The following is a 25,612-nucleotide window of genomic DNA, read 5'->3' as shown; positions in this document are numbered from 1 at the left end:
GAGGGAGGGTGAGGGAGTTTAGCTGCTTCCAAGGCTGGAAAAAGATGACAGGTGCCTCTATTTAAGTCATTAGAAAGTCTAGAGGAGGATTTCTGCAGACTGAGGGAATTCTGATCAGCAACGTATTTTTTCGGCATTTTTTATTTATACACTGAGCTTGGTTCTAGTGCTGTATTTATTTACTGTGCTTGGTTCTGTTACAGTATTTATTCACTGGGCTGTTCTGGTGCTGTATTTATTTACTGTGCTTGGTTCTGTTACAGTATTTATTCACTGGGCTGTTCTGGTGCTGTATTTATGACCTGTGCTTGGTTCTGTTATAGTATTTATTCACTGGGCTGTTCTGGTGCTGTATTTATGTACTAAGCTTGATTCAGGTGCTGTATTTATGTTATGAGCTTCGTTCTGGTACAATATTTATTCACCTAGCTGTTCGGGTGTGGGTATGCTGCTTATCTTATCATAGAATGGTAGAGTTGGAAGGGACCTCCAGGGTCATCGGGTCCGACCCCCTGCTCAATGTAGGATTTACTAAATCATCCCAGACAGATGTCTGTCCAGCCTTTGTTTGAACACTTTAATTAAAGGAGAACTCACCACCTCCTGTGGCAACCTGTTTCACTCGTTGATCCCCCTCACTGTCTAATATCTATTCTGTGTCTCCTCCCTCTCAGTTTCATCCCATTGCTTCTAGTCTTTCCTTTTGCAGATGAGAATAAGGCTGATCCCTCTGCACTGTGACAGCCCTTCAGATATTTGTAGGCCGATATTAAGTCTCCTCTCAGCCTTCTTTTTTGCAAGCGAAACATTCCCAGATCCTTTAACCGTTCCTCATAGGACATGATTTGCAGACCGCTCACCATCTTGGTAACTCCTCTCTGAACTTGCTCCAGTTTGTCTATGTCTTTTTTAAAGTGTGGTGCCCAGAACTGGACACAGTATTCCAGATGAGGTCTGACTAAGGAAGAGTAGAGGGGGATAATGACCTCACGTGATCTAGACTCTGTGCTTCTCTTAATACATCCCAGAATTGTGTTTGCCTTTTTGGCTGCTGCATCACATTGTTGACTCATGTTCAGTCTGTGATCTATTACTATACCCAAGTCTATTTCACATGTGCTGCTTAGCCCAATTCCTCCCATGCTGAATAATGCACAAGCAGAATAGAGGCAGACAGCCTATTAGTTTAATATATATCTTTTGTTATGTTATGATAGGAGGGGAGTGCCAAAACAAATTCTGCACAGGGTGCAATCTAGCCTACGGCCGGTACTGTGCACAGAGCCGCTGTGTCAGAAACACGCAGCTGCATGCAATGTGCAACAGCTGAGGGTGAAGACGGGTCATCAATAGTTTAACCCTGTAAAGTTGCACAAGCACACACAGCGGTGCCCATTCTGAAATGTTATTTTTGGGGGTCGTGCGTCCCCTACTTTAACACCTGTTACCATCATTGTTTTCTTAGAGTTCTCTGAATTACATTTTACCTTTCTACATTATGAATGAAATATGGAGAGCCGGGCCAATAAACAGCATAAACGCAGGACTGCGCCGGCAGAGCTGACGCTCAACTCTCGTTAAGATGCTTATTAAAGAGGCAAATTACATGTGACCACAGAGTAACCTCTCCGGCTCGCACCCCCGAACAATGACATTGCCTTTATTCTAATTGGCATCAGCATTTCATGCCCGACGCATAAGGATTTAATGGAGCTGTAATTTCTCTGCGCGCTCGCTGTTATGTCTAGACGCAGCGCGGCGGAAGGAATATAAAATATGAATCAGTCATCAGATGTATGGATTTATTCATATAGCAATGTAGGGAGAGCGCAGCTAATAACTCCCAGCTGTACGGCGGAGGAAGCAATCTACAAGTCACTGTGCGGACTCTGTCTTGGCTCTACGGGATACTCGGTACACACCTATGGGCAACGCTAACGTATGAGGATATGATCAGGGTACGGATTTTATGGCGAATATTAGTGCAGATTTGTAGCATGGAATTCCCTTATTGCAAATCTGCCCCAAAATGCAACCATTCAGGTTTGGAATTGCTGCATATTCGCTGCTAATGTTCCGCTACTGTAAGCCTGCAGCAAATACGGCCGACGTAAAGGCGCCTGTTGGGCTTGTTCACATGGAAGGATCTGATGGCAGATTTCCGCTATGGTTATGCAAATGTAAAGCAGCTGATATAGACCTTTTCGATGGGCAAATTCAGATGCAAAATTCCCAGCATGCATTATGCACAGATACGGCACAGGTAGTCAATTAGAAGTCTGTGTGCGGAAAAAAAATCAGCTCTATATAGACTTCGGCGCAAAATCCCATTCAAAGTAAGGGTGCCTTCGCACTGCGAGGCTGCAAGAAATCACAAATATATGAAGCCCATGGCTTCCAATGGCTCACTTCACGTGTGCGATGTTTTAACGTTGGCGATGCAGCGTGAAAACAAAATCGCAGCATGCCTATTCTTTTTTTGCGATCTCGCCCATTGTTTCCAATGGGGCTGGCGTCAGTAGCGCCAGCCCCATTGAAAGCAATGGGAGATGATTGCGATCCTCTGTGGCTGCTGTGACAGCAGCGGCAGGGGATTCCTTCATCCCTGCGGGGAGTCCCCTCATCACTGAACAGTAATGAGGTGATGATAGGACTCCCCGCGAGGATGAAGGAATCCCATCAGGGATGGAGGAGTCCCCTGCCACTGCTGTCGCAGCAGTGGCAGAGGATTGCGATCTTCTCCCATTGGTTTTAATGGGGTCAGCGCTGCTGCCACCGGCCCCATTGCAAATAACGGACGATATTGTCAAAAGAAAGCGATGTTTTCACGCAGCATCTCAGGCATGAAAACATCGCAAATGAGAATAAAACCATTGAAATTCATTGATTGCATAATCCAGCGTTTTCACTTTCTCTTGCAACACAAGAACATCGCCCGATTTTCTCGCCAGTGTGAAGGAGTCCTTAGGGATGAGCCATGCGGAGTGCAGAAAAATTGCTGCATACTCTATCTTTTCGTGTTCCCGGAACGCATCACCGATTGTCTTAAATGAGACAGTACAACACATGGCACGACAATGTGCATGCGGGTGCGATGCGAGGTTTCTACTGAAACTGCGCCGGAGGATCGCTACTTCACATTGATGGGCCGCATTTCTGCCAGAAAATGCCTCGCATCGGCGTGAAAACGCGCATTGGTGAGCATTATACCGACATCGCGATTGCCCATATATATGTAGCATTAGCAAGGTGCTCAGTTGCATTGGACAGCAGTCCGTGTCCTAGCCGATATTCAGGGTTATTACAAACGATCCCCCCGATGTGAAGCCGTCATGACTCCCGTTTATTGACACTCGGATACAGACCCCTACGGTCAGGATCAGCTGCACCCGCTCCTCCAGCTTCAGAAAAATCACAGACGCATGCACTTTTTTTGTAGACCATCCAGTAACTTCCTGACAGGGAAACCCAGAGAGCCGCGTTCATGCAAATACGCCGAGATTTGCTGCAGGCTTCCCTCGATAGCAATTCAAACCGACAGCAGTACATAAATCTCAGCGTCATTGAAATGCAGCGGAACAGTTAGCGAATCCTGGCGTGACAGTGACAAAATCATCAAAAGGACTATGGATAGTTAAAGGGCCAGCGCAATAATGGTCAGCTTCTAATAGTGCTAGAGCATTATAAGAGGATCGGCTGATATCCGTCACATATATTATGACTCATTTCAGCTAAGTGATATGGCCAGGAATAGGAAGTAGAGGGCAGGTGCCCTGAGCGAGCTTGAAGAGCAGCACAAGCAAGGGCCTGATGACCAGGGACCAAATGTAGATGGAGAAAGGGCTTGATGACCAGCAGCCAAATGTAGATGGAGAAAGGGCCTGATGACCAGGAGCCGAAAGTAGATGAGAAAGGCCCTGATGACCAGGGGCTGTATGTAGATGGAGAAAGGGCCTGATGAACAGCAGCCGAATGTAGATGGAGAAAGGGCTTGATGAACAGCAGCCGAATGTAGATGGAGAAAGGGCCTGATGACCAGGGGCCGAATGTAGATGGAGAAAGGGCCTGATGACCAGGGGCCGAATGTAGATGGAGAAAGGGCCTGATGACCAGGGGCCGAATGTAGATGGAGAAAGGGCCTGATGACCAGGGGCCGAATGTAGATGGAGAAAGGGCCTGATGACCAGGGGCCGAATGTAGATGGAGAAAGGGCCTGATGACCAGGGGCCGAATGTAGATGGAGAAAGGGCCTGATGACCAGGGGCCGAATGTAGATGGAGAAAGGGCCTGATGACCAGGGGCCGAATGTAGATGGAGAAAGGGCCTGATGACCAGGGGCCGAATGTAGATGGAGAAAGGGCCTGATGACCAGGGGCCGAATGTAGATGGAGAAAGGGCCTGATGACCAGGGGCCGAATGTAGATTGAGAAAGGGCCTGATGACCAGGGGCCGAATGTAGATTGAGAAAGGGCCTGATGAACAGGGGCCGAATGTAGATTGAGAAAGGGCCTGATGACCAGGGGCCGAATGTAGATTGAGAAAGGGCCTGATGACCAGGGGCCGAATGTAGATGGAGAAAGGGCCTGATGACCAGGGGCCGAATGTAGATGGAGAAAGGGCCTGATGACCAGGGGCCGAATGTAGATGGAGAAAGGGCCTGATGACCAGGGGCCGAATGTAGATGGAGAAAGGGCCTGATGACCAGGGGCCGAATGTAGATGGAGAAAGGGCCTGATGACCAGGGGCCGAATGTAGATGGAGAAAGGGCCTGATGACCAGGGGCCGAATGTAGATGGAGAAAGGGTCTGATGACCAGGGGCCGAATGTAGATGGAGAAAGGGCCTGATGACCAGGGGCTGAATGTAGATGGAGAAAGGGCCTCATGACCAGGGGCTGAATGTAGATGGAGAAAGGGCCTGATGACCAGGGGCCAAATGTAGATGGAGAAAGGGCCTGATGACCAGGGGCCGAATGTAGATGTAGAAAGGACATGATGACCTGGGGCCAAAGGGAGCTGTGACAAAAGAGCCCTTATGACCAGGGGCTGAAGGTATCATGACCCTGCAAAAAAGAGAGTTCAGAGACGCACTATACACAACATCACCACCTTGCTGCAGTTATATCCGTAATGTAGTATTAAAAGAGGAGTGGCTGATCTCAGTCACATATAGGATGTAAATATCTCTAGAGGTTGTATCAGTACTGGAGGGTTATAAAGAGGAGTGTCTGTTATCCTGTCACTTATATAGCATTTTTAGATCACTGCTTGCTGTCAATGGATGAAAATACTATTGTTTATATCTAGAGGCTGAAAACCCAACCTGACCAAACCATTCTCACAGCTGACATTTTGTTACAGTTGTTATCCAGTCTAGACAAAACTCCAAACTGATCATTTCACCTGCAATGATGCATTGGCTCACAGAGGATTGTGTATATGGGATACAATTGAATTTCCTACTTTCCAGTATCCAGGGTGCCAGTCAGGGTCTAATAACAGAGAGGACACATAAAGGAGGAGGCACGAGGTGGGGCGTCACTGTACAATGCCAGCTGTGCTGTTGGAAATAATTAAACTATCCTGAAAGTGGCAGTCGGAGGTTTCCAACTCGTCTCGCTGTCTCTTCTTCTCTATTCATCAGTGTGGCAGTCTGGTCATATAACACCAGGAATCATTCGCTCGGTCTCCTGTCTCTGTGGTGCTGCCAGTATAGTGTGTTATTGGTAACAGTTCTGCCATGGACTCCTTTCCAGCGAGCAGGGTGGTCTCAGGAGACAGAGCGAGGATTGTGCCTGTGTCAGATGCTGGGAATGGAATCTTTGCACTAATTGTCTGGCCATCATCTCTGCTCTTCTGACGTGTCTGTTCCATTCTTCACCACAGACAGAGTAAAAAGATAAAACCAAAATCCAGCCATGGGGCAAAAATTTAGTAGGTGCAGGGGGTGCAGAATCACTTGGGCAATGGAACCTTAGGGGGTCCATAAGGTCTCTCTTCCATATGATATATGAAGAGATCAGTACTATAAATGAAGCATTATAGTTGGGGGTCCTATTACAGATTTTGTATTGGGGTTCAGCAACTGCAGTTTACAGATGTGAGCCAGCCTATGATTTACTATATAGTCTGGGTATTGCCAGTCTTATAATACTGCCATTACATGGCTGATACTGGTGAGCACAGACAGGCTCATCTACACAGACAGTGGTAACATCATCATGCTGCGCAGAGATAATACTAGTAACAGCATCATGCAGCACAGTGATATTGCTAATAACATCATCCTGATCGATGATATCACTAATGACAGCATCATTCTGCACAGGGGTATCACTAGTGACATTATCAAGCTGCAAAGTGATATCACAAATTACCTAATCATACCTCACTAGTGACATCACTACTGACATCACCATTCCATACAGTGATATCACTAAGGACCTCATCATTCTGCAAAAGAATATCACTACTGGCACATCATTCTGTATACTCATAGCACTGATGACATCATTATACAGCACAGTGATATCACTAATGACATAATCATGCTTCACAATGACATTACTAATAACATTACCATGTTTAACAGGGATATCACTAGTGACATCATCATTATATATAGTGATATCACTAAATGACATCACAATGATACACTGTGATATCACTCTTGACATCATTATTCAGCACAGAAATATCACTAGTGACATTATCATGCCACCAGTGACCTGATCATAATGCACAATGATATCACTAGTGACATCATAATTCTGCACAATGATATTACTAGTGACCTCATCGTCATTAGTGACATCTTCATTTTGCACAGTAATATCACAAATGGCACCATCATGCTGCACAGAGATATTACTAATGACATCATCATTCTGTATAGTGATATCCCTAATGACATCACCTCACTGCACAGTGATATCACAAATGACATGAGGCTGTACGGCAATATCATGCTGCACTGTGTTTTCCCTAATGACATCGTTGTGCTGCAGTGCCTTTACTAATGACATCACCACACAGTGATATCACATCATCATACTGGACAGCAATACTAATGATGTCACATCATCATGCTACACAGTGATTGCCTGAATTATATCATCCTTCTGCATAGATATATCACATATACTTCATCATGCTCCACAGGGATATCACTGGTGACATCATTATGCTGTGCTGTGCACAGTGATATCACAAATGACATTACATCATCATGGTGTACTACAATGTCAATAATGACATCATCATGCCGTATAGTGTTATCCCTAATGATATAGCCATACTGCAGTGACACCACCATGCTGCACAATGATAACACTAATGACATCATCATACTGCACAGAGGCATCTGTAATGATGCTCCATAGCGATATCTCTTGACATCATATTACAGTACTATTTATTAAGCTGTCTGTATGTCATTAGTGATGTCACTATGTAATATCATGCCATTAGTGACCTCACTGTGCTGTATGATCACATCAGTATTGATAGTCTGGATTGGCTTTGCTGTGGATGTCAGACATTACCATATTTTATAGTGTATTCCCACATCACTGATGAGTCACTTTTTTATGCTATTTTGCACAAAAATTCTGGGTTTTGGCGAAACCGTGATGGAATCATATTGTGTAAATAGACCCCAAGTGCGGTCTGTGTTCTCCTTGGGCTTAGAGGGGGAGCATGGAGTTATATGTAGTTGCCGAGCCCCTAAATTAAAAATGTGGTCCCTTCAGATTTTGCACCTAAGTGCGCCCCACCATTGAATATTACAGCTGCTGATTCTCCTGTGGCCACAATATATGGGGGCAATATTAGCTTTTTTTGCCACACTTTACTATTTGGGATACATAATGTCATTTGGTCACACAGAACCAGTTCTGGTTTATCTGACTTTTCACGTATGTTATACTAAAGATGACATACAAAATCTGCTGTTTACAACCATCACTCCATAAATCCAGGCCGGGGTAAGTCTGAAAACACAGATACAGCGGCGCCATTGTGCGCTTGGATGGGGATTTATAATGTACATGTGAAGAAAATGAACCCTCTGAGCTCTGCATGGAGCGGGCACAGGGGGACGGCGACTGCCACCACCATGCCCAAACAACAGCATTGTAGTAAGAAGGCCTTGGCAGCAAACAGATGAGGCTTTCATGGTCATTAGTCAGTGTTCACCGCCATTACATCGCAAATAAGATCATTGGAAGCAGCTGCACGCTGAGGAGAAGCATTACACTGCATATATCAGGGGTCACTGCCTATTAATGTATGGAGACCCAGGGATTCCCAGGAATATTTGCTAATTGTCCTACTGCAGCGCTAAGTTGCCATAGGGTTATAGCCAAAGGTACACTGAGCGATCACTGCATTAGGAACACCATGTCTTTGGGAAATCATGGCTTTCAGATGTGGGGGAATATATTCTACAAGGTGTAGGTCAGTGAAGACCCCCTGAAGATATCGGTGTAGATGGTCAGCTAACAGGTCTCTCTAGTGTTCACCATTCAAGGTTTCCAGTATGATGACCAATAGTCCTAGGCCATGCCAGGAAAACAGTTCCCAGGCCATGACAACACCGGCCTGGTGAACCCCAATGGTGGACACATGGGATGTGGCTTCATGCTATTTATGCCAGATGTGGACCCGACCTTCTGTATGGTTCAGTAGGAAATGGGACTCATCACTGCAGATGACCTTCTACCATGTGTAGAAGGTTCATTGATATCTTTCCTGGATCCATTTGAGGTGTTGTTGGTGATGACACGAGGTCATTCAGGGTATCCTTGTCGGTCTTCGGCTAATGAACCCTAGTCAATGCAAACTATGCTGCATGGTTATTATGATAATGTATAACTTCTCCGCTGTTGTACTGCTTGGTCCACTGTGGCATGTCGGTGCTGAGATACCAGACGTGCCATCCAACACTCACATCTAGAATCAACCACGCATGGCCTGCCACTGTGTGATCTTCCATCAAATGTCTGTCAATGGTTTAACCAGCCTGAGTTTACTCTTGCAGGAACATCCAACAAGTGGGACTGTTTCAGAAATGATGGCACCACAAATCCGGGCACCAACAATCTGCCCGGAGTTAAAGTCACTCAAATCACTATGTTTACCTCTGACTGCCGAATGTTGCTGCGCAGAGGAGAGGTCAGCATATTATCTGAGAGTAGATCATGGCTCGGCCATCACGTGGTAGCACATTACTGATCACAAGATGTCACGGGTCAGCTGTTCCTAATGCAGTGATCGTTCAGTATATACAGGACACTGGGCCAAACCTTATAGAGCTTGCTGTAGGGTCCATGAAGAGGTCCAAGATTAGACAAGACCCAACTACACTCCTACCTCACTCTTCATCGCCATCAACACCATGGCTTGGGGGGAAGAGGTGGGGGAGTATTCACGCAAGGTTTCATGCAAGCAAGAGTGCCGAGCTACTGATAGGTTCAGAGTCAGAACCAAGACCCCATGGTTAGATCATTAGCAGCACAAAGGATCTCATGATCATTGTGTCACTTGGCACCAGGTACACCCACATTGTGTCACCCAAGAAAATGAGACCCACTTACCACCAGCTCAGAGAACCTGGCATTCAGCTCTTCCGGAGATGGTATCGGCCCTGAGAACTCCAGAAACTGGAGCGGATTATTATCCTTGAGGTTAATTTCCGGGTGTTCGCTGCTCCCAAAGCAGCACAGGAAACCCAATGCATGACGACTCCTCTTGCGGAGAGCCATGGTTGTTGAGTACGCTGCTATCTGCTGATCATGATCTGTGGATAGAAAGAAACGTATGCAGATTAAAACAGTCTGTGAACCCGGTCCAACAGAACCATCCCTGAGATGGGAACGATCACATGTACATGACATTTACATCATTATCAAATGTTTCTTCATGTGAAATTAACTGTTTAGATCCATCTGTCAGCCTCTGCTTGTTCAGTGTCTGCACAAGGCATGCTCTTCTGTAATGCATTATGGGAGATTAGTGCAATGTAACTGGGTAAGGTAAAAGTCTGGACATACCCATTTAACTGGTGGAATTAGAAGAAATTGACTTCCAGTATATGAAAGTATTAATTAAGAGGGAGGCTGCATTTTTTGGTGGACAAAATATATTTGTTGGCCACTTCAACATCCGACATTTCGAATTCAGCTCAGGTTTTTCAAATGCTAAGGGGGTCATGTGACATATCAATCTTGGCTAGAATGGACTCAAAAACACACTGGAAGTGTCAGTTTTGCCCTTTCTTGAATTGTTTAGGAGTTAGGTGAGGGCAAAGTTTCCCAAAGTGTTTTGCATGATGTGTTTGGTGTGTCCACCATTCTACCGGATGTACATGGTGAAGTGTTAAATCCAGTCTATGTGAACTGAAGAACTGCAGGTGATGTTTCTTTACAGCACTTAGGATTCAGCTATTCAGGTGAACCATTGTATGTAATGTTTCCACATACACAAGGGACTTAGAATGTCCCAAGAGATAAAAGTTCGAAGGTGTTTAGTCCGGCCAGCATTCTACCAGTCCTTTATGCCACATCCAGTGGCCAGAGAGTTGTACATCCAGCCACCTGCATAGAGTCACATCAAGCTGCCATCCTGTTGAAAGTAACATGGAAACTCAGCACTCTCCTTGAGCACAGATAAGGTATCCTGTAACATCTGGAGGCCCTTGTAACCATTAAGTGATTCGTCAATGAAAATAAGCCCTATGATATAAGTCCCCCCAAACAAGTAAAGACATGGCAAACTGACACTTCCAATATGTTTTAAAGTATATGCTAGCCAAGATTGATATTTCACATCACTTCCTTCCTATGGGAAAAACCTGAGTTCAATTCAACATAGTGGATTTCAAAATGGCTGACAAAAACACTTCCTCCACCAAAAAGTTTAGCCCCCCCCCCCCCCAATTAATACTTTCATGCATTAGACGTTTATTTTGTTGTAACTACACCAGTTAAATGAGTGTGTCCAGACTTTTGCTTCACTCTGTCTATTGGTTTGCTGGTAGACAACAACCACAATTTCCATAATGCAATGCAGTAGAGGACAGATTTCACGAATCTCTCACACAATCTGGCAGAATTATGAATGCAGCTCTGGATACAACAGGAGAAGACACAGTAACTTAAAACTCATACAAAACCTTCATCTTTATGACTTCAAGACTTGTTAAACAGCATGAGAAGCTACCGTACGTCACGCGGGCGTAACGCTATTTGTGTAAATATTTACTTTGACTAAATCATTAAAATTTTGTCTTGGCCGCCATCAGAATTTTCATCCCAGCATTCAGTGCAGCAGGTTACACAGGTCTCAGTTGTTTGCACGGCTGATGCTTAACTGTTTGAACACAAGAAGCAATGAATTCTGCAGCCGGGAATCAGCAATGACATATATACCATACACAGTACTATCTATTCTCTAATAGTTTCTACGCAGGAGGTTTACTGCCAAATGCAAAATGATCTCAGATGAAGGCGTTCACCAGTGATCATCTCCTGACAGACAGGGGGCAGTGTCGAGTCACCATCCTCATAACCATCTGCATAAACAAATCTGATGTGGCATCAAATGTGCTGCTTTCATAATTCATACAGCGTGTATAGTAAAGGATAGCAGCTCCATTATAGCTAAGTCCAAGAATCACTAGTTTCACCATCTACAGCACCTAAAATGAGGATTACTAATGGCAAAAAGCTGCAAGGAAACCTCCCATACCATCCTGTCAACAATGATGATAATACAATTACAAAATGTTACATTTTTATAGTCACTTTTCAACCAACTTCAAGAAGAAAGTAAGAAATAGACATACAGTACAGAGACCTCTAAGCATTAAGGGTTAAATGTTCTGTGTAAAATGGCAACATTGTAGCTGCATTATAAACAAAGTAACATTAACACTGGCTGCCTGCCCAGACATTCATGTATCCACTGCCACTTCTGGAGACCATTCAGCTGTTGTCACTGACAAACTAACCTGAATGTCTATTAATAACCTACTTCTTACTACAAAACCATTACCTCTATGTACATTACCACAAGTACGGTAATACTGCCCCCTAAACACAGGAACAGAACTACTGTAATACTGCCTGCTATCTAGAAGAATATAACTACTATAATGCTGCCTCCTATGTACAAGAATATAACTACTATAATACTGCCCCCTATGTACAAGAATATAACTACTATTATACTGCTCCTATGTACAAGAATATAACTACTATAATACTGCCCCCTATGTACAAGAATATAACTACTATACTACTGCTCCTATGTACAAGAATATAACTACTATAATACTGCTCCCTATGTACAAGAATATAACTACTATAATACTGGCCCCCTATGTACAAGAATATAACTACTATAATAATGCTCCTATGTACAGGAATATAACTACTATAATACTGGCCCCTATGTACAAGAATATAACTACTATAATACTGCCTCCTGTGTACAAGAATATAACTACTATAATACTGCCTCCTGTGTACAAGAATATAACTACTATAATACTGCCTCCTATGTACAAGAGTATAACTACTATAATACTGCCCCCTATGTACAAGAATACAACTACTATAATACTGCCCCCTATGTACAAGAATATAACTACTATAATACTGCTCCCTATGTAGAAGAATATAAGTACTATAATACTGCCCCCTATGTACAAGAATATAACTACTATAATACTGCCCTCTATGTACAAGAATATAACTACTATAATACTGCCCCCTATGTACAAGAATATAACTACTATAATACTGCCTCCTATGTACAAGAATATAACTACTATAATACTGCTCCTATGTACAAGAATATAACTACTATAATACTGCCCCCTATGTACAAGAATATAACTACTATAATACTGCCCCCTATGTACAAGAATATAACTACTATAATACTGCCTCTTATATACAAGAATATAACTACTATAATACTGGCCCCTATGTACAAGAATATAACTACTATAATGCTGCCCCCTATGTACAAGAATATAACTCTTATAATACTGCCTCCTATATCCAAGAATATAACTACTGTAATACTGCCTCCTATGTACAAGAATATAACTACTATAATACTGCCCCCTATGTACAAGAATATAACTACTATAATACTACCCCCTATGTACAAGAATATAACTACTATAATACTACCTCCTATATACAAGAATATAACTACTATAATACTGCCCCCTATGTACAAGAATATAACTACTATAATACTGCCTCCTATGTACAAGAATATAACTACAATAATACTGGCCCCTATGTACAAGAATATAACTACTATAATACTGCCTCCTGTGTACAAGAATATAACTACTATAATACTGCCTCCTGTGTACAAGAATATAACTACTATAATACTGCCTCCTATGTACAAGAGTATAACTACTATAATACTGCCCCCTATGTACAAGAATACAACTACTATAATACTGCCCCCTATGTACAAGAATATAACTACTATAATACTGCTCCCTATGTAGAAGAATATAAGTACTATAATACTGCCCCCTATGTACAAGAATATAACTACTATAATACTGCCCTCTATGTACAAGAATATAACTACTATAATACTGACCCCTATGTACAAGAATATAACTACTATAATACTGCCTCCTATGTACAAGAATATAACTACTATAATACTGCTCCTATGTACAAGAATATAATTACTATAATACTGCCTCCTATGTACAAGAATATAACTACTATAATACTGCTCCTATGTACAAGAATATAACTACTATAATACTGCCCCCTATGTACAAGAATATAACTACTATAATACTGCCCCCTATGTACAAGAATATAACTACTATAATACTGCCTCTTATATACAAGAATATAACTACTATAATACTGGCCCCTATGTACAAGAATATAACTACTATAATGCTGCCCCCTATGTACAAGAATATAACTCTTATAATACTGCCTCCTATATCCAAGAATATAACTACTGTAATACTGCCTCCTATGTACAAGAATATAACTACTATAATACTGCCCCCTATGTACAAGAATATAACTACTATAATACTACCCCCTATGTACAAGAATATAACTACTATAATACTACCTCCTATATACAAGAATATAACTACTATAATACTGCCCCCTATGTACAAGAATATAACTACTATAATACTGCCTCCTATGTACAAGAATATAACTACAATAATACTGCCCCCTATGTACAAGAATATAACTACTATAATACTGCTCCTATATACAAGAATATAACTACTATAATACTGCCCCCTATGTACAAGAATATAACTACTATAATACTGCCCCCCTATGTACAAGAATATAACTACTATAATACTGCCCCCTATGTACAAGAATATAACTACTATAATACTGCCTCTTATATACAAGAATATAACTACTATAATGCTGCCCCCTATGTACAAGAATATAACTCTTATAATACTGCCTCCTATATCCAAGAATATAACTACTGTAATACTGCCTCCTATGTACAAGAATATAACTACTATAATACTGCCCCCTATGTACAAGAATATAACTACTATAATACTACCCCCCATGTACAAGAATATAACTACTATAATACTGCCCCCTATGTACAAGAATATAACTACTATAGTACTGCTCCTATGTACAAGAATATAACTACTATAATACTGCCCCCTATGTACAAGAATATAACTACTATAATACTGCCCCCTATGTACAGGAATATAACTACTATGATACTGCTCCTATGTACAAGAATATAACTACTATAATACTGCCCCCTATGTACAAGAATATAACTACTATAATACTGCCCCCTATGTACAAGAATATAACTACTATAATACTACCCCCTATGTACAAGAATATAACTACTATAATACTGCCCCCTATGTACAAGGATATAACTACTATAGTACTGCTCCTATGTACAAGAATATAACTACTATAATACTGCCCCCTATGTACAAGAATATAACTACTATAATACTGCCCCCTATGTACAAGAATATAACTACTATAATACTGCCCCCTATGTACAAGAATATAACTACTATAATACTGCTCCTATGTACAAGAATATAACTACTATAATACTGCCCACTATGTACAAGAATATAACTACTATAATACTGCCCACTATGTACAAGAATATAACTACTATAATACTGCCCCCTATGTACAAGAATATAACTACTATAATACTGCCTCCTATGTATAAGAATATAACTACTATAATACTGCCCCCTATGTACAAGAATATAACTACTATAATACTGCCCCCTATGTACAAGAATATAACTACTATAATACTGCCCCCTATGTACAAGAATATAACTACTATAATACTACCTCCTATGTACAAGAATATAACTACTATAATACTGCCTCCTATGTACAAGAATATAACTACAATAATACTGCCCCCTATGTACAAGAATATAACTACTATAATACTGCCCCCTATGTACAAGAATATAACTACTATAATACTGCCCCCTATGTACAAGAATATAACTACTGTAATACTGCCCCCTATGAAAAAAACAAAAACTACTACAACATGGCTCCAATAAGAGGACAGTATTTGCACATTATCCTGCTGTCTCTGTAGATATGTGGCGGTTACATGAAGCGTCTCATTGCGTGACTCCGCGCTGTCTTGCTCCGCAGGAGATAATCACTAGGAATATTCGCTGACAGTTTGGTTGATTTCATCTGACTGCATAGAACCCTCCTAACTCTATTACTTGCATTCATTTGATCTCCGCTCTCCCCTCCCCCGTTCCTCCGTGGCAGCGCACAGATCAGCATTTATTTGAAGAGACTCTTTCTGTATCAGTAGCTTCAGTATATGAGGAGCTCTGCTCAGGTTTGTGTTCATCAGAGCATTTCTGTGAAACTGTTTGTTGTCAGCATTAGCTTAGTCACTTATATGGGTAACATGCTCTAAGGAAGAACGGCAGTCACCCAGCTTTCCACAGCTTTGACTGACATATACATCTGTGACTTCCCATTCTTTCCCACTACTCATCCTGTTTGTCAGTCTTCACTTCTGGAGCTAATATAGGGGTCACTATTACTAATGGGCTAATATATGGGTCACTTTTACTACTTGGGCTAATATAGGGTCCATATTACTACTGAGGCCACTTTGGGGGTCAATATTACTACTGGGGCTGATATAGGGGACACTATTACTACAGGGGCCACTGTGGGGGTCACTATTACTACTGGGGCCACTGTGGGGGTCACTATTACTACTGGGGCTGATATAGGGGACACTATTACTACAGGGGCCACTGTGGGGATCAGTATTACTACTGGGTCGATATAGGGGACACTTAATACTGTGGCCACTGTGGGGGACACTATTACTACTGGGGCCAGTGTGGGGGACACTATTACTACTGGGGCCACTGTGGGAGACACTATTACTACTGGGGCCACTGTGGGAGACACTATTACTACTGGGGCCACTGTGGGGGCCACTTACTACTGTGGCCACTGAAGGCGACACTATTACTACTGGGGGAACTTTGGGGTACACTATTACTGCTGAGAACACTGTGGGGGACACAATTACTACTAAGGACACTGTGGGGGACACTATTACTACTGAGTCCAAGTGGCAGCATACCTCAGGCTGACATAGGGCATGTTTCAACGTGGCGGAAATGCTGCAGAATGTCCGCAGCGGAAATTTCCGTGGCAAAGTATGCAGCCTTATAGGCATCCAAGAAAACAGTCAAAATCTGCCCCATTGGACTGTGACTGGCAATATTGTGCAGCGCTCCCCCTCACCTCCTCTGTAGGCTTTCCGCAGTCAGCGCTCCTCAGCTTTCGGTTCTCAGCGGCCTGATCAGGTGTGTTGTCACTGTTCAGGTGAGGCCACCAGGAGCTGGAACCCGGGAAGCACTGACTCTGGAGGGGGTGAGGGGAGCGCCGCACAGTATAAAATCAGCTGTGGATATTCGTCTGATTTCCAGTCAAAATCTACACCAATGGTTCAGATATTGACTGTTTTTTGGAATTTGCTCCCCGTCTCTTTTTAACCGCTGCTGTACTTCTTATAACGAAGGAGGTAAAATCATAGGTTGTGATAAGCTCCGCCCCCTGACACCTCTCTGCCCTGCTTTGACCCTGGGAAAATCTGATCACCTTAATATATCACAACTGAGGGGTTGTTACAATTGTATCCAGACAGTCAAATCTTCCGTGGGCTCAACAGACTGATACATTGTAACAAACTCTCTGCTGTGAAAACTACTAGTTCAGGACGGATTTTTGCTCGTTAAAGGGGTTTTCCTGGACTAGAGATAAAAATAAAAGGACAGCGATAACTGTGGATTCTCTGTGTTGGGATGAGATGATGTCAGTGACATTTCTCCGTTCACAGCCCCCGAATTCATGGCTGACATTTACACTGTCTCTTAAAGGGCTGCTTAGCATAAGAGTTCCATAAACACATCCATCCCACAACATAGCAGAAGGCATCATGAATCGCTGACAGAGCGCAGGAAATCCAACAATCAGATCAAAGCGATCTAAGACATCAATAAGCGATTACCTATCAGTGAAGCCATAAAGTCATAGAGTAACTAATGTCATCTACAACAATGGAATACAAGCTGGAGGTGTCAGCACCATCATATCCCATATGTGGCTATACACTAGTAGACTGTGATATCCTGCAGTATAGAGGAAGGGAACAGACAGCAATTAGAAAAAACTAATTTTATTACTTTTTTTTACCAGCAGATGGCAACAGAGAGCAGTGACAGTAGCAGGGTACTGCCTTGCTTTACAACTGCTGCAAAATCCTAATCAAGGTTCTACACTAGAAAATCAATACTATGGCTGTGCATGGACATTAGAAACGCTCTGTCCATAGCTGACCAGTGGGTAAGCAACCCTGTACAAAGACTTAGTCGTATTATGTTCTGTTCTCCAGTCACATCCAAAGCTGCATTTAGAATTTGGTTGATTAGAGTATTCTGATAGACACTCTGCTGTGTCGTATTTTGGGAGATGTAGTGTTTTCCTGCATGCCCAGTATAATGAACACTACTTGCTCTACAATGCAATACAGCAGACTGTTCCCTGTAAGAACACAAAAATGGAAGGGGGGTAATGTGATGGCTGAGAGGTAGATAATGGAGTTATGGATACAGCTCTGGATGTGACTGGAGTATAAGGGTATATTTGACACAGGCAAGTTTTTTTCAGTCCTGAAAAATCGGACCGATCTTTTGTGTGATTTTCGTGCAGTTTTTCTGCATTTTGGGATTTTTCTGCTCGATTTTCATCCATTTTGCATCTGATCTTTAGAAGCATTAAAAAAAATTGCACGATGAGCCAAATAATGTACATTCAGTGCCAAAACCAACTTTCCCCCAAGAAGACGTTGTCGGAGGGAAGGAAACTTTCTCTCTGTGATTGTAAGATTGTTATAAGTGATTCCAATATCAGAGCAAAGGGGTCAATAATTGTGGAGAAACGACCCCTCGTAGGAAGGCTTTATTACCCTGCTGTACCGCCTCTAGCTTGGATACAAGATGTGATACAGGTGGGCATGGAGGCTCTAGTACCCTGTTGTACTGCCTGTAGCTTGGATACAAGATGTGATATGTGGGACATGAAAGCTCTAGTACCCTGTTGTACCGCCTCTAGCTTATATACAAGCTGTGATACGGATTTTACAGCAAGATGACAACTTCTTCCGGGGGCCGGAGTGTTTTTGACAAAGTGTAATGTAACGCTCTGCACACGTTTTTATGATGACGTGCAATAACAACAGATCTCATCACTATGTCTTTAATCACACTCATGGACTTGAATGGGCGATTTTTGTCAAAAAATTGCAACAAAATAGACCGTGCTGTGACTTTTTTTCATTGGACTGTTTGATTAAAAAACAATACTTGTAAATAAAACCATAGAAAACAATACGCTTTATTTTCGTCCAAATCGGCCTGATTGTTTCGGGGAGGTAATGAGATGGAGACATAATCCATGTGAATAAACCGTATGACGCCATAAGTAAAGGGTCGCGATCTGTGCGGCCTTCACGAGGTCCGTGACGTGAACTCGCCTGCATCATCTTGTCTGGGTTCTCATGCAGAACTGGAGCTCACATCAGGGGCCGCATCACAGCCGCCCGCGCCCGCACACCTGACAAATTGGCTGACTCATCAATCAGAGATGTTGTACCCAGTTCATCCAGAATCAGTGTGACATTACGCCATCTCCTCGGCTCTGTCATCACCCGGTCTACTCGTACGTCCTGAGTCACCTTCCATATAAGAGCCAAAGTCTGAATAAGAGAGCAAAAAGGTGTAGTTTCACCCGTGGCACTGCCATGTAGTGCCCTTCACCACCCTCTGCAGCTCACACGTCACTTCCAGCCTGGCAGAGCATCACAAACTTTAGCTTTGGTATTACTTAGGCAATGTATAGTGGTATTTTTTGGGCTCCATTAGGTAACATATGCTGCTATACACACAGCACAGGGCAGTATGTGGGCACTATATAGTACTATTACTATACTGCATGAGTTAGACAATTAATGGTAAGCACTGTATAGCACAGCAATGTGAGAACTGCATGGCACCGCTAGATATTCACTGTATGATACTGCTATGTTGGCACTACATGGCACTATTATATCGACAATACCACCAATATTGTATTGAGTAATATCTTGGCATTATATGGTGGCACCTCCTGGGCACAGAACAGAAATGTTATTTAGTCACTGTAAAACACTATTATACAGCGCTGTTATGTGCAGAGACGCTGTAGGGTACTGTTGTGGAGTAATATTTTGGTATTATATGGCGGCATGACCTGAATACACCTTAGAAGTGATTTAAGCACTGGATGGTACGGTTATGTGGGCACTGTATGGCAGTATTATGTAGACAGACACTGTATGGTGCTATAATGGTGTCATATTTTGACACCATATGACAGCATTACCTGCAGATGGTATGGAAATGTTATTTAGGCACTGTACTACACTGTTATGTGGGCACTGTATGGCAGACATACACTGGTGCTATTATGGAGTAATACATTAGTATTCTATGGTGGAGTTATCTGGCCATGGTAAAGAAATGCTATTTATGCACTGTATGGCACTTTTATGTGGTCAGACATTGTATGATGCCGTTATGAAGTAGAACCTTGGCATTATATGGCAGCATTAACTGGACACAGTATAAAAATCTTCTATAGGCACTGTATAGTATTGTTTTATGGCCACTGTATGGCAGTATTATGAGAACAGATACTGTATGATGCTGTTATGAACTTACATGTTGGTATATTATGGCAGCATTACCTGGGCATGGTATGGAAATGATATTTAGGCACTGTTATGTGGGCATTATAAGGCGCTATTGTATGGACAGACACTGTTATGCTGTTCTGGAACATTTTGGCATTAAATGGCAGCATTACCTGGGCACGGTCTAGAAATGTTATCTAGGCACTCTATGGCACTGTATGTCGGTATTAGATGCACAGACAGTGTATGGTGCTCTAGTGGAGTAATATTTTGGCATTACATGGTGGCACTACCTGGTGTAGAAATGTTTCATATCTACTCCATGGCGCCATCACATGCATGGCGGTATTGTGTTTGTATAGTTTTCCTCTGTTTTCACTGAAGATTATGTAAAGGAAACCTTTCTTCTGTATGCAGACAAAAGAGCTTTTCAGCTGAGGCCTTTTGAGGCTTTTTCTTCCCCCCTCCCCTCCGCTTTCTATAGACTCTCTTGGAGAATATAAGGATATAGCACTTGTTCAGCTCCCATTACATAGATGGATGACTAGTCACGGCTACTCTATACATTTCCACAGTGTCTCATAAACACCTCCCAGCCTGAAGGGGTTAAGAGACTTCTCGTCTTGCACGGTGTAATTCTCCAATGACAGCAACACTTCTATGAGGTAAGACCACACGTCCCCTCCAAGAACAATCATTTATTCAGCTCAGGAACTCTCCTGAATCTCATAGATTTAAAGGACGCTCACTCCCTGCCAGCGGCCGCAGAAATGACTCACGGGAAATACTGGACGCGAGACGGCGATCGCAACCGGATCCGTCAGGGATGTTCACGATGAAGTAACTCCAGGACATCTTATCCATAAGAGCATTAGAACATCACAGGAGCACATAGACTGATCAGCCAGAACATTGAAACCACCCCCCTAAATAGGTGTACTGTATAACCAACGGAAGAGCATTTAAAGGGGTGAAGCGAATCTCCTTCAAACGAAGACACATTATAAAGCTCCTCTTTTTGATTAACACAACAGGTCTGCCTTTTCTGGAAGATGTGCCACTCCAAAGTTACAGCCTATTAATTGCTGCCAATTTACAGAATCGGAAGGTTGCTAGAATTGAACGGGGGGGGGGGGGGGGCGCTGTTGCATTGATGTCAATAGGAAATATAATGTAACTGTTGAACAATCACATTTTGCTCTCCTGGCTAACATGGTACCAAACCTTTGTTTTCATAATAGGAAATATAGGCCACTAGTGGCGGTGGTGAAAGGCGGTACTGCAAGTGAAAGAAGGTTGAAAGAAGGTGACTTCCAAAAATGGCCATTTATTTTGGCACAGATCTCCAGGCTGCACATATTCTGATTTGGGGCCTTGAAGAGTTTTTTTTTGAGGCCGGGTCCAAGAGGTCTAAAAGTTAAAACTTTACTGCCTTTGGGAAGTGACCGCTCTGCTTCTTGTCTGGATGACCGCCATTTTTTGAAGTGTTTTCTCATCACAATATCCCTTAGCTTATCGCTACGAACAACAAACAGGTGAGATCGGCGCTCAGGACCGTCCTCCTAGAACCATGTAATGTTACATTTTTTAGCTGCAGCTTCAATCAAGAATACTGCAGGGTTCCCCGAGATGAAACAACAATGGGTTATCCCACTGAACATATTTATTCCCCATCCACAGGAGAAGGGATAAGTGTTTCATCACTGGGGTCTGACCGCTGGGATCCCCAACAAACCTCAGACCAGTCCACCTGAATGCCCCATAAATACAGTACCAGAACAAAGTTAAATACATCGATACAGCACCATAACCAAGCTAAGCATGAATATACAGCACCAAATCCAAGCTTGTCACATAAATACAGCACAAAAATCAAGTTAAATACATAGATACAGCACCAGAGCCAAGCTAAGTAAATAAATACAGCAGCAGAACCAAGTTCAGTAAAAAATACAGCAGCAGAACCAAGCTCAGTAAAAAAATACAGCACCAGAACCAAGCTTAGTACATAAATACAGCACCAAAAATCAAGTTAAATACATCGATACAGCACCAGAACCAAGATAAGCATATAAATGCAGCACCAAATCTAAGCTTGTCCCATAAATACAGCACCAGAACCAAGCTCAGTACATAAATACAGTACCAAAACCAAGTTAAATAAATAGGTACAGCACCAGAACCAAGCTAAGTATATAAATACAGCACCAGAACCAAGCTCATACCATATTTACAGTAGCAGAACTAAGTGATTGTGTTTTTGGGTGCCGATGGGCTGACAGTAGAGGGGAGCAGACCGAGCCAGGAGGAGGACAATGACTCATGTAGTTCTACAAAACGCTGCTGCACCGCGGAAGATGATCTCGCTGGACAGACCTTTTTTTTTTATTTATAGTTTCCATGGTTACCTGCATTAAAATCAGATTACACTCACATCATGCAATCAGATTTTTTAATCCCAGCCATAGACTTTCACCCAAAAATCCACCAAATTAGCGCAGGCAGCCATTTTATTTTTCTCTCTGAACATTCATGCGATTAAACACAATTTTCTTGCGATCCGTATTCCAGACACAAAACAAATAAACCATCGGGGTAAATTCACAGGAACCAACGGATTTACGGACCAAAAAAAGCATGGAAACGGTAAATTACAAAAAAAGAGAACCAAGATGTGATTTTTTTAGACGTACGTTAGAATCGAACGCAACTAAGAAGACAACTGCGCCAAAAATAGCAGGTTCACATGACAATAGTGCACAATCAGACGGATTTCTACGGTCCGGTGTGAATAAGCCCCAAGTGTGAGGGGAAGCAGATCTCCGACTCCGGCTCCAGACTTCATATTTGGGAGGCGAGGAACGCGACATTTTTCTCTCCTCCGATTCTTTTGCAGGGAGATAACGTTTATTTTGGCGTCAGATTCGCCGCTTTCAGGGACAAGGAGAAGGAAATTGTTCTGCGAAGACTCGGGGTGAATGTAATCTTAGCGGCATCCCCGTGTATATGGAGGCTTTACCCGCAGCCGCTCGGGGTTATTGGATTCCTGGGTGGTCCGGCGCTGGGATTTGTCCATGAAAAGCTCCATTCGGAGAGAGTCTCAGTGGCGAATGAACGCCCCTTTATGTGTGAGACCCCTTAATCTGCGTATAATGCTGTTCTATGTCGGCGGCTGAGCGCCATATTCAGAGTGAACGCCCCTTTATCTGCGAGACCCCTTAATCTGCGTACAGTGTTGTTCTATGTCGGCGGCTGAGCGCCATATTCAGAGTGAACGCCCCTTTATCTGCGAGACCCCTTAATCTGCGTATAATGTTGTTCTGTGTCAGCGGCCGAGCGCCATATTCAGAGTGAACGCCCCTTTATCTGCGAGACCCCTTAATCTGCGTATAATGTTCTATGTCGGCGGCTGAGCGCCATATTCAGAGTGAACGCCCCTTTATGTGCGAGACCCCTTAATCTGCGTATAATGCTGTTCTATGTCGGCGGCTGAGCGCCATATTCAGAGTGAACACCCCTTTATGTGCGAGACCCCTTAATCTGCGTACAGTGTTGTTCTATGTCGGCGGCTGAGCGCCATATTCAGAGTGAACGCCCCTTTATGTGCGAGACCCCTTAATCTGCGTATAATGTTCTATGTCGGCGGCTGAGCGCCATATTCAGAGTGAACGCCCCTTTATGTGCGAGACCCCTTAATCTGCGTATAAGGTTGTTCTATGTCGGCGGTTGAGCGCCATATGCAGGGGGAACGCGGTTTATCGCACTCGTGGGAGTCTGTTACACAGGAATAAATGTCCCATTTTATCACCTTCTCAGTGATTGCCCATCTGGGTCTCAGCCATCGGATACACCGTATCCAAGCCATATATAATGTTTATATCTGGCCTGAGAGTTGGGATTTATCGCCTTAGCTTGAACATCAGGCACAAAAATGAATAACTGTCCGCGATTCCAGGAGGAAATCTGCAGTGTGCGGTGCAGACAGTATGAGAGGCTTAGATACAGCTTAGCAGAGCGTATCACACATGAAAGGCTTGGATACAGCTGAGCAGACAGCATCAGCTGTGACAAGTTTAGATACAGCTGAGCTGACAGTATTGCACATATAGGACAGGCTTGGATACAGTTCAACAGACACTATTGCAGTAATGTGCATGAAAGGCTTAGATACAGCTCAACAAAGAGTATCAAACATGAAAGGCTTAGATACAACTCAGCAGAGAGTATCACATATGAAAGGCTTAGATACAGCTCAGCAGAGAGTATGATACAGGAAAGGATTAGATACAGCTCAGCTGAGAGTATCACAAATGAAAGGCTTAGATACAGCTCAGCAAAGAGTATCACACATGAAAGGCTTAGATACAGCTCAGATAGCAGCTTAAATACAGTAGCTCAGCAAATTATATTGCTTATGGGAGGTTTAGTTACAGCTCAGCAGCAGTACCACACATTAGGATTAGATACGACAAATCAGGACACAGTATCACACATTATAGGCTTAGATACAGTAGCTTAGGAGACAGTATCATACATGATAGGCTTAGGTACAGTTGCTTAGGAGACAGTATCACACATGATAGGCTTAGTTACAATGACTCAAGGGGCAGTACTGTAATCCCTAATGATAGGATTAGATACAATGTTTCAGTAGATAGTGTTAGGCAAGATTAGATACTGTGTCTCAGAAGGGTGTATCACACATGAAAGGATTAGATACAGCAGACTGAATAACACATGACAGTCTTAGATACACATCTCAGCAACAGAATATGCAATATTTCTGCAGATTTTGGATCTTTCTTTTCAGATTGGCTCTTTATTTTAGGGAGCCCTAATGGGAGCCCCTCAGTGGTCGTCTCAAGGGGGTTCGGACCACCAATAAATCGGATTCTACATTTACCTCTACAGCCACCGTCAGGAGTGGTCTCCATGTCTGCTGAAAACCTGCACAACCTGCAAGGGTATAGAACACCTATCTGATGGCCCTATATCCCAGGGGCCCCTATATCATGTACCAGGCATGGCCAGATCCAAGCACTGTAGCCCCGCCCATCTCTGGGACCCTTTAGTACTTTGTGACGTAATAAAGTATTAGCCAGACTCCTCTCTCCCGCTCCCGGGGTGAGACACGCTGCGTGCTGCTGCGCCGGCGCACTCCGCAGCCCCTCCTGTGGCTCTCCAGCTGCATAAAACCCGATTTGTCCAGCAAGTTAAACAGGCTGTTGTTCCCTATTATCAGCCATTTAAAGCCAAAAAGAAGGCGATATACATAATTAATTT

General features: G+C 42.9%; 1 protein-coding gene across 3 annotated transcripts in view; it reads right to left on the bottom strand.

The window, feature by feature from the left end:
• The window catches only part of DAAM2 (dishevelled associated activator of morphogenesis 2), a 211,451-nt gene that overhangs the window by 150,483 nt on the left and 35,356 nt on the right, over positions 1-25,612 (bottom strand). For all 3 annotated transcript variants that reach the window (XM_066595315.1, XM_066595317.1, XM_066595318.1), the window contains exon 2: positions 9,595-9,797. In XM_066595315.1, the coding sequence (XP_066451412.1) occupies positions 9,595-9,762 (168 nt within the window). In that variant the 5' untranslated portion in view covers positions 9,763-9,797. The remainder of the gene's footprint in view (positions 1-9,594; positions 9,798-25,612) is intronic.

Source organism: Eleutherodactylus coqui, chromosome 3 (assembly GCF_035609145.1).
Source record: "Eleutherodactylus coqui strain aEleCoq1 chromosome 3, aEleCoq1.hap1, whole genome shotgun sequence".
NCBI lineage: Eukaryota > Metazoa > Chordata > Amphibia > Anura > Eleutherodactylidae > Eleutherodactylus > Eleutherodactylus coqui.
This window is presented reverse-complemented; position numbering and strand designations above follow the sequence as displayed.